The sequence below is a fragment of the Eschscholzia californica genome, unplaced genomic scaffold (assembly GCF_041429995.1).
Source record: "Eschscholzia californica isolate CP2 unplaced genomic scaffold, dmEscCali1.0.p SCAF_3, whole genome shotgun sequence".
NCBI classification, from domain to species: domain Eukaryota; kingdom Viridiplantae; phylum Streptophyta; class Magnoliopsida; order Ranunculales; family Papaveraceae; genus Eschscholzia; species Eschscholzia californica.
This window is the reverse complement of record NW_028238420.1, coordinates 6,198,866-6,209,614: the sequence shown is the minus strand read 5'-3', so window position 1 is coordinate 6,209,614 and position 10,749 is coordinate 6,198,866. Positions and strand designations below refer to the sequence as shown.

Sequence of the window (10,749 nt, the reverse complement as noted above, 5' to 3'; positions counted from 1 at the left end):
AACCACGATCTCATCCTTTGGCTCTTCAATGGACTCAATTGTACCCTTAAACTCTAATTACAAGACTCAACGATTCGCAGATCGTATAAAACTTGAAATTAAATTAATTACATCGGGCACCCATCCGTGCTTAAAAACAAGATAGAACAATTCTATGGCCATACTAGAACCCGCATTCACATCCATACATACATAATAATATGACATTCATAAAACACCCAAGTATGTATGAGATTCGCTTACTTAGGTCGAATCTAGGTTTGCTATGTTCTAGATAGCTATTCGGGAGATACTACCGACATCTCTATGTCTAACGTGCCTTAAGTCCCACTAATGGCTCGTTTGGTTTTATCTCAAAAGATTTTGAAATCGTTTTGGAAAAACTCCGATTCAGGCTTTGGTGGGCCCGGGTCACTTTCGGAAAAAATATGGTCAAAGTCGGAAGAAGAAAACCGAACCTCCCACTTAAGTCAAGGCCCAAAAGACCCGAGTCTAACTCCAAAGACTTAAGTCAAACTTGGTCAAGGGACCCTTTGACTAGACCTAGTCAAGTCTCGGTCAAGGTCCGAACCAAGGTCGGACCCGGATTGGCACGTTCCAGACCGTGCCAAGTCCCTCGGGTGGTCGCGTCCTGGCCCTAGGCCAGACGCTTCCTGACCTTGCAGACGCGTCCCAGACGCTCTGCCCAAGTCCGAGCTTCTCGGACTCCCAGTCCGAGACAGCTTCTGGTCTCACCAGACGCGTCCCAGACGCGTTCTGGAAGGTTCTGTCCTGGTCGCGTCCGGATTCTCAATCCGAGACGCGTCCGGACATGTCTCTGTGGTCGCGTCTGGAAGTTGCGACCTCAGGTGCTGGACGCGGATCCTTCGGGATCCCTGTCCGAGACGCTCTCGGACTCCCAGTCCGAGACGCTCTCGGACGCGTCTTTCCCGTCCGAGAATAGCTCGGACGCGTCTAATCCGAGACGCTCTCGGATTCCCAGTCCGGGAAGGACTGGGACGCGTCCAGAGCGTCCGCGACTGGCCAGACGCGTCCTGGTCAGTCCGGTCTCTGGACAGCACCATGTTTTCTTCCAAATTTTTGAAAAAATTCCAACTTTTGCTGTTTTTGATGAATCTTTCATCCAAAAACCAGCAATTTGAAAACTCTTTTCAAAAAACCATCCAATTTAAAATTTTATTTTGAAAACTCTTTTCAAAAACACCAAATTTTAAAGTCTTCCCATTGAAACTCTTTCAATTTTCTATCCGATTAAGTCTAAATCTAATTTAAACTAATCAATTTCATGTCTAAATCCCTATTTAAACATAAAATCATCTAATCAATCAAGCTCGAATCTTATTCGACTAGTCAGAGATAGTTTCATGCAACCGGCTCGTGATGCCACTGTAGGGTTTTGTGTATCCTATACACTACCTAGTGTTGTAAGCGGAATCTCAAACATCTCATGTTTAACACTAGATTGCCCAGGATCGACATGCATAAACTAATCAATGAACTAGAGAGAGATAAATACCTTAACGCGTTTTTCCCTCGAACCATTCCAATCGCATGCAAAGATCGAGAGCTCCAACTGTAGCTCCTCTACTTGAGACACCGAGTGAATAGACTTGATCTCCCTTCCTTTCAGACTGCTAAGACTTACTAGAAGGTTGAGAAGAACTCTTCTTCTTGACTAGATTGATAGAATGGGAACTTTTTCTCTATATTCCTCTCTCTCTAATAGCTGTATATTTAGAGAGAGAGAGAGCTGTATAATTTTTCCTTAGAGAAAAATCCACACCTTTTCTGTTCTCAACTGACCCAATATATAGACAAACCCTAATTAGAATCTCATTCAGATTAGGTTTTCTATTTTCTGGGTCACAGAAAAGATAATTACCAAAATACCATTTTTGGGGTATTTTGATAATCCCCTTAAGTGTGGCCGGCCAGGGCAGCCCACCATGGGCCTTATGTGGCCGGCCCACTTACTCTGGTCGGCCATCTCATGGCCTGCCCACTTACTCTGGTCGGCCATCTCATGGCCGGCCCAAAGAGCCTTCCTTCTATCTTGTCCCGAATCTCCATTCGGACCCTTTCGGCCTTTCTAGTTGAATCCCATCCAACTTTAGCCAGTTCCCGTCTAGTCAAATCTCTCCGATCAAGTTACCACTCTTATGTGTAACCCGTTGTAGGATCCGGTCTATGTTAGCCTCGAATCAACTCCTTGATCCGATGATCGTAGTTGGCTTCTAGCAAAGCATTACGACCCCTAATTGGACCGGACTGGATGATCTTTACGAGTGGTCATCGTTATCCTAACTGACAAATTGATCGCATTGCCACCTTGGTCGAAGGACACTCCTTCGGAAGGACATCTCCTTCAGACCGAACGGATGAATCCTTCAATTACGATTATGAGATTTGACAAATGGATGTCAAAACCGCCTTCCTAAACGGTTTGCAAGCTTAAGAGTTCTATTTATGGACTAAAGCAAGTAAGCAGGAGTTGGCATCTTCGATTTGACGAGGCAATCAAAGAATTTGGTTTCCTCAAGAATACAGAAGAATCTTTTGTTTACAAGAAGGTTAGTGGGAGCAACCTAGTTTTCTTGGTTCTTTATGTCGATGACATATTAATCATTGGAAACAACATTCAGTTTTTAGAATCAGTTAAGGACTGGCTTCGGAAATGTTTCTCAATGAAGGATCGAGGGGCTGTTGAATAGATATTGGGCATCAAGATCTATAGAGATAGATCAAGGAGGATGATTAGACTCAGTCAAGAAACTTATATCGATAAGATTCTACACCGGTTCAGTATGGAAAACTCTAAAAGAGGATTCCTTCCCATGTCACATGGCATCACGTTTAGCAAGAGTCGGTGTTTTGTGAAACCTGATGAGCTAAAATACATGGTAGATGTTCCTTATGCTTCGGCAATTGAATCAATCATGTATGCCATGATTTGCACTCACCCAAACGTCTCATATGCCTTAAGCATGTGTAGTCGTCACCAATCGAATCTAGGAGAAACACACTGGACCGCTACTAAGAATATTCTAAAATACCTAAAAAGGACTAAGGATCACTTCCTAGTATACGGCGGGGAAGAGACACTCAACCTTGTAGGCCATGTGGATACTAGCTTTCAGACGGATAGAGACGATTTCAGATCACAGTCTGGTTACGTCTACTGTCTAAACTAAGGAACAGTAAGCTGGAAGAGTTCCAAAAAAAGTACTATTGCAGACTCTACCACTGAAGCAGAATACCCTGTGCAGGGATGAAAAAACAGATGAATTTCAGCCGAGCTGGCCGAAAGTTGTTTTCTTTTTCATTTGACCCAACCGAAAATCCTTTACTAGAACAAAAATGACCTAAAAGATTTTTCAACTATATAGGAAGAAAAAATATTTCTTTACTTGAGACATATTATCTTCATCATATATGTCTTTGTTTAAGTCGATATCTTCGTCTAAATTGATGTCCTCGTTTAAGTCGATGTTTTCGATTAAGTCGATGTTTTTGATTTAGTCGATGTCTTCGTTTAAGTCAAAGGATTCTTCTTTCTTTATGTAGGTTTTCTCTTTCTTCATTAAAGGTGGTTCCTCATCCGTGAGATCTTGAGGCATCTTTGTTTAAGTCGATATCTTCGTTTAAGTCGATGTCCTCGTTTAAGTCTATGTTTTCGTTTAAGTCGATGTCTTCACTTAAGTCAAAGGACTCTTCTTTCTTGATGTATGGTGTCCCCTTCTTTATTAATGGTGGTTCCTCATCTGTGGGATCTTCAGACGTCTTTAAAAGCTTGTAAACGAAGACAATAAACTTATGTATTTTGCAAGCTTTTTAATACTATTAGTGATGTTGATAGTAGTGAATGATATTAGGGTTGGGTTGTTTATGTGATCGATATTAGGGTTAGGTTGTTTTTGTGGACATTGATGGACATTTGGTAGACATTTTATTTTTTTAATATTATTTTTATTGTTTAATCACATGAAACAATATATTTATACTAACATTTCAAAAATATATTTTTCGACTTTCGTAGACATCTGTGAATATTTGTGGACATTGATGGACATTTGGTGGATATTTATTATTTTATCATTATCATTATTGTTTAATCACATGGAATAATATATTTGTATGAACATTTTAAAATATATTTTTCGACTTTCATAGACATCTTGTAAATATTTGTGGACATTGATGGACATTTGGTGGTCATTTATTATTTTAATATTATTATTGTTGTTTAATCACACGATGGACTTCAAATGTCTCTTGTTTTTGTAAAGACATTTTGGGCTCCAAATTTGTCCCAAATTCTTCACAAATCCATCAAACTAAGAAGTCTACCAAAGTCTAGGACATTTTGTCTATAATCGAATGCCTCAGACTTTCATAGACTCTCAAATGTCGGGATTTAAATGCCTCAGACTTTCGAGGACTTTTAAATGTTTTGATTTGAATGCCTCGGACTTTCGTAGACTTTCAAATGTCCGGATTTGAATGCCTCAGACTTTCGCGGACACTCAAATGTCCGCGAAAGTCCCAATCCACTACCCCCTTAGATTTATTGTTAATTTTTATTGAAGTCATTATACTTAAGCATTATTTATTAAATGATCCTTATAACGCTCTCCTTAGACTAATTTGGTAAAGGAATAGCAAATACATAAATTGACATTTTTAACGCGCTGCCTATCCCAGATATCGTTCTTCTTATACCAAATACCTAGTATAGTATAGAAAATAAGTAGTTCAGTACTTCATTAATACTTTGAGACTTTATTAATACATTAAAAGAAGTTGTTTTCTTCTTCTTATTCTTCTTCTTCTTTCACAATATATACTATACTTAATTTCTTACTTTATCTGCGACGGTCGTCTGAACGCGCTAAGGCGAGACGACGGGTATGTTGCCTCGCTTCATGCCCCGAACAACATAACGTGTACCAAATACCAAAAAAAAAAAAAAACGAAAAAAATATTTATATGTAAATACTAGCATAAGACTCCACTTTCTCATCAAAAAAGAAAGTATAATACTCCACTATTAAGGTACCATGGACCCACGAAAGTACATCCTAAGGGTGGACCCCATATAAGTTTTGTATTCCTTCAACATCATCACTTGTCAGATCAACTTTTTTCGTCTTTGTTACAAGGGTAGGGTACATAATTGATTCTTCTACAGACGAGTGGCCTAATCCAAGTAAATGCCCAATTTCATGAACAGCTACTGATTCTAAATCAACGGCTACTGGTGAAGGAGATTTAGTAACATCACCTTCAGCAACCCAAGTTTCAGCTCCATCTAAATGGAAACGTCCATCTGTTGGAGAAAAAGCGTGGGCCAGCACTTTTAAAACCCCATCGAACGAATTCCCGTCACCGTGATCTCCTGTGTAAAAACCTATTTTGAGGTCAGCTGCATCATTGTATTGGGTCTCTAAGAAAGTTAACGGCGTTACTTCTGACCAACGTTGAAAAGCACGAGAGATAACGAATTTAAAAGAATCCGTTAATTGATTATCTGGGTCAAAGGCGTACGAAAGTTGACGGTTAGATGGAGTCCATTTAGGTTTCCCGGGAAAGAAACCAAAGTGAGCAACTGTGTGTAGTTTACTATTATGCCCCTCTTTACCAGAATTCATAGTACTAGAACCGTTGATTATATCTGCTACACCACATCTTGGCAGTTGAATTTGTCGCATAGTTGATTCATCAAGAATTCCAGTTGGATTAAGATTGAAATTGATTTGGTAGGTTTTTAGAGCTGATTCAAAAGAATCATCAAATTCATCAGTGAAATTCGATGGCGTATGTGGGATGTAACCGAATTTGTGAAAGTATTGCTTTAATTTGGCTAGTCCTTCAGCTTGATCACCTACACGAGATCCAGTGAATTTTTTGTAAGAATCCCAAACTGGGGAAGTTGAATTGGAGAAATGGGCATAAGAAATGGGTAATGTAGAGAGAGAAATTACAAGAATTGTAGAAATCAATTGATAAGTTCTCATGACTCTGTTTTAGAGAGAGATTTAGAGAGAGTGGGAGAAACTTTGGGTTGATTGAGAAACTTTGGGTTGATTTTATAAAGAAATAAGAAGAGGACTTGATTGGTTCAAATTCTATGGGATTGCTCTATTTCTTCTTAGAAGCAGGGTTCGATAGGTATATGGAACGACGTGAAAAAAGGGCTTAGGAAAAGTCGAAGTTGTGATTGATTGTTACTTCAAATAAGTACAAGAAGTTCTAGACTTTGAAAAGTTTGAGTCTTTTAGATGTAATGGGGTATAGCCGTATCCGTAGGGCACGAAAATTTCTAGATTCATGTTACGCGGTTATCGTTAAATACTTTAGTTATTTACAGATATTCAAGTAGTAAAAATATATATTAAAATAATAAATTGTAATTTCTAAAATAATAATAATGGAGATTATATTGGGTTGTTTGGAGAGAGAAAAGAGGAAAGAGAAAAATATATAATCGTGTTTTTTAGGAGAGAGAGAGAGAAATATCGTGAGAAGTTATAGGAAATGGATAGTTATTTTGACTTTGAAATATCTATCTTTTAAAGACTAACGGTTAAGATACATAAATAAGAAATGAACGTCCGAGATTTGTAGATGCAAGTTATGACATGACAAAATAAACCTATGCCATTTGTTTTATAGATAAAGAATTTTTTGATGAAAAACCCACAAAATGGGCCGAAATAGGAATTGAAGCTCACCACCTAACAATTTAAAAAACCCACTTTTAAAAAAAATATCGTAACATCAAACCTAATTTCGGATCTTGGAGCTCATATTTCCATCTCAAACAACCCACATTTTTTAATAATATCCCTTCTACCCTTTTATATGTATATTCTCATTTTCCTCGTATTTTTTAGCTCTCATTTCTTCTAGCTCTAATATTTCTTCTCTAGTTTCTCTCTCTACCTTAACCGGAATTGGGTGACCGGACATAAAATTGGTTTCGCCGGAAACAAAGTCTGACCGTTGAACTATAAGTACGATTTCATCTTCATCTTCTTCAATGCTTGATATTCTTTAGTGCTTCATCTTCTCAAAGATATTCATCTCTGATCCCCATCTTCTTTATTCTTCATTTTCTTTAATCTTCATCTTCATATACTCATAAGTTTTTCCCTAGTGTTTTAGAGATAAACTTTTAAATTTCAGATCTAGTTATTTGAAGCTCCATTAATGAGGTTTTTCTTGATATTTCTTTATCTTATGATGTTCAATCTTCTTATAAGATTTCTGAATTTTACTTCCACATTATATAATTATGTAACAATGTGAAAAACCTTTACACAGTTTTTTGTTCTAAGAAAACAAAAAGTACAACCTTAGATCTATTTTTTGGAATCTCTCTAGAAATTAGGTTTTAGCAGATGTTGATGTTTACCTCTTAGCTTATCCCGCCCGACCTCCCAGTTAGGGGTGTTGGTGGCGGAGCATTGAGGGCTTTAGCAGTTCAGCTTCCTTAAGCCGGGTTGATCCGTTGGACTTTAGGTAAAATGACAAGAGTGAATTTTACTTCCACATTATATAATTATGTAACTTAGAGTCATACGACACGTGCGAATCATGTTTAACGGGTAAAATGACAAGAGCCTCCTTTAAAGGAAAAGGAGAACGGGGCAAAGAACCATTGAAAATCATACATACTGATGTATTTGGACCAATGAGTACGCCCGCGAGAGGTAACTTTAGCTACTTCTTCACGTTCACGGATGACTTCACTAGATATGGTTACATATACCTAATGAGGCATAAATTCAAATCGTTGGACATGTTCAAACAATTTCAGAACGAAGTAGAGAATCAACTTGACAAGAAGATTCGATCCGATCGAGGTGGTGAATATTTGAGTCAAGAATTTGATGATCATCTTAGGAGATGCGAAATAGTATCGCAACTCACTCCACCCGGAACACCACGGTTAAATGGAGTTTCTGAAAGGAAATCGTACCCTGTTAGACATGGTTCGATCTATGATGAGTTTAACCTTCCAAATACGTTCTGGGGATATGCTCTGGAAACGGATGCCTTCACACTTAACCGAGCTCCGTCAAAAGCAGTAGAAAAGACGCCTTATGAGTTATGATATGGAAAGGTTCCAAAGCTGTCTTTTCTCAAAGTCTAGGGATGTAACGTTTATGTAAAGGGTTTACAAGGAGATAAACTCGCACCCAAGTCAGACAAATGTCTCTTTGTGGGTTATCCAAAAGAGACAATGGGCTACTACTTCTACAACAAATCAGAGAACAAAGTGCTTGTTACTTGTGATGGTGTCTTCCTTGAAAAGAAATTTATTTACAAAAAGACAAGTGGGAGAAATGTAGAGATCGAAGAAATTCGATTTGAGCAACAAATAAACAAAGATATGGCGATATTAAGAAATTTAGCGGCTCTTGTCTTTCCACAACAAGTGGAAGAGGAAAACGAGGTAGAGTTAGAAGAACTCGAGATACGTCCCGCACAAGTCAAAGTAGATCGCAGGAGATATCTCGAGTAGTTGAAAACACTCCAATTGTTTCTCAAGCCCCTCGTAGGTCTCAAAGGCTCAAGGAATTATCTTAGAGAACAGATATGCTACAATTAGAAGATAATGAGCCGAGTACTTACAAAAAGCTATGACGAGCCCTGACTCTGAAAAATAGCTTAGAGTCATGAGATCGGAAATGGAATCCATGTCAGAATATCAAGAATGGGACTTGGTCGATTTGCCCGATGGAGCGAAACCGATCGGTTGCAAATGAGTTTTCACGATGAAAACTGACAAGGATGGAAACATTAACATTTTCAAAGCTAGACATGTGGCAAAAGGATACAAACAAGTTCATGGTATAGCCTATGATGAAACCTTTTCCTTATCGCAATGCTTAAATCCATTCGGATCATTCTAGCAATTGCACCTCATTACTATAGGGTTTTGTGTATCCTATACACTACCTAGTGTTGTAAGCGGAATCTCAAACATCTCATGTTTAACACTAGATTGCCCAGGATCGACATGCATAAACTAATCAATGAACTAGAGAGAGATAAATACCTTAACGCGTTTTTCCCTCGAACCATTCCAATCGCATGCAAAGATCGAGAGCTCCAACTGTAGCTCCTCTACTTGAGACACCGAGTGAATAGACTTGATCTCCCTTCCTTTCAGACTGCTAGGACTTACTAGAAGGTTGAGAAGAACTCTTCTTCTTGACTAGATTGATAGAATGGGAACTTTTTCTCTATATTCCTCTCTCTCTAATAGCTGTATATTTAGAGAGAGAGAGAGAGCTGTATAATTTTTCCTTAGAGAAAAATCCACACCTTTTCTGTTCTCAACTGACCCAATATATAGACAAACCCTAATTAGAATCTCATTCAGATTAGGTTTTCTATTTTCTGGTTCACAGAAAGATAATTACCAAAATACCCTTTTTGGGGTATTTTGATAATCCTCTTAAGTGTGGCCGGCCAGGGCAGCCCACCATGGGCCTTATGTGGCCGGCCCACTTACTCTGGTCGGCCATCTCATGGCCGGCCCAAAGAGCCTTCCTTCTATCTTGTCCCGTATCTCCATTCGGACCCTTTCGGCCTTTCTAGTTGAATCCCATCCAACTTTAGCCAGTTCCCGTCTAGTCAAATCTCTCCGATCAAGTTACCACTCTTATGTGTAACCCGTTGTAGGATCCGGTCTATGTTAGCCTCGAATCAACTCCTTGATCCGATGATCGTAGTTGTCTTCTAGCAAAGCATTACGACCCCTAATTGGACCGGACTGGATGATCTTTACGAGTGGTCATCGTTATCCTAACTGACAAATTGATCGCATTGCCACCTTGGTCGAAGGACACTCCTTCGGAAGGACATCTCCTTCAGATCGAACGGATAAATCCTTCAGTCTCCCACTTGTACTTAGAACAAGTGCAATGCTCGATTCCCATGTCGCTTAGTATCCCATCTGATACGTCACACCGTTCAGACTTTCTTGATCCAGAGAACAACCGTCAATTCAAATGATTAACTCTTAACCCATTTGAGTGCGGCCACACATTTCACAGTTGCTTCTCCTCAAGTGGCCCGGAGATACTTATTCCTAACTTAATAGGAGGACATCATCCAGTCTTGTACTCCCATTTAACTTCATGTCTATCCTGTCTCCCCCAGTATGCTGCCTTTATAACCTCCTTTTACGGCGCGGCGTTTGACAGTACCAAAGTTCGACATTCCTTACATAAGATGAGTGGAGCACTCATGTTTACGGAATCTCTCCAATCTTGCCTATGAGAGTTTGTGACGCCTTTTTCAACTTCTTGAAAAAACTCTCATCTTTGGGTTAATCCAATGTAGATTCCCCAATCTACATCCATGTAATTGACTTAAATACCATATTCCTATAGCCCATGGAACTGCGCTATCAGTCAATTCCCATGCTAGTCTTCTTGAGTCATTGTTGTCCATGCAATGACCTGGACTAGGGACTCTATAATGAATCTATTCCACGTTCACTTAGTAGGGTTCCATTTACCAGATCACGTATCTGATAAACCTACCTGGAATTCCTCATTATTTTGGACCGTCATTAAACACTAAACCATTATTTAACGACAGAAATAAACTCCTTTATTTCTTTTTATTGAATGTAGCTAATTGATTACATGAAAACCCCTTTTCATTAATCCAATTACAACCTAAAGCCATTCATCGATGCGCTTTATACCTATGCCCCTTCTACGACTCTCA

At 39.0% G+C, this 10,749-nt stretch overlaps 1 protein-coding gene across 1 annotated transcript; it reads right to left on the bottom strand.

Moving 5' to 3' along the window:
* Nucleotides 1–4,687: 4,687 nt before the first annotated feature.
* Nucleotides 4,688–6,068, bottom strand: LOC147548002 (metalloendoproteinase 3-MMP-like). Its single transcript, XM_086672584.1, has one exon. It carries the CDS (start codon nt 6,012–6,014, stop codon nt 5,079–5,081), a length of 936 nt encoding a protein of 311 aa, XP_086528710.1. The 5' UTR covers nt 6,015–6,068; the 3' UTR covers nt 4,688–5,078.
* Nucleotides 6,069–10,749: the final 4,681 nt, after the last annotated feature.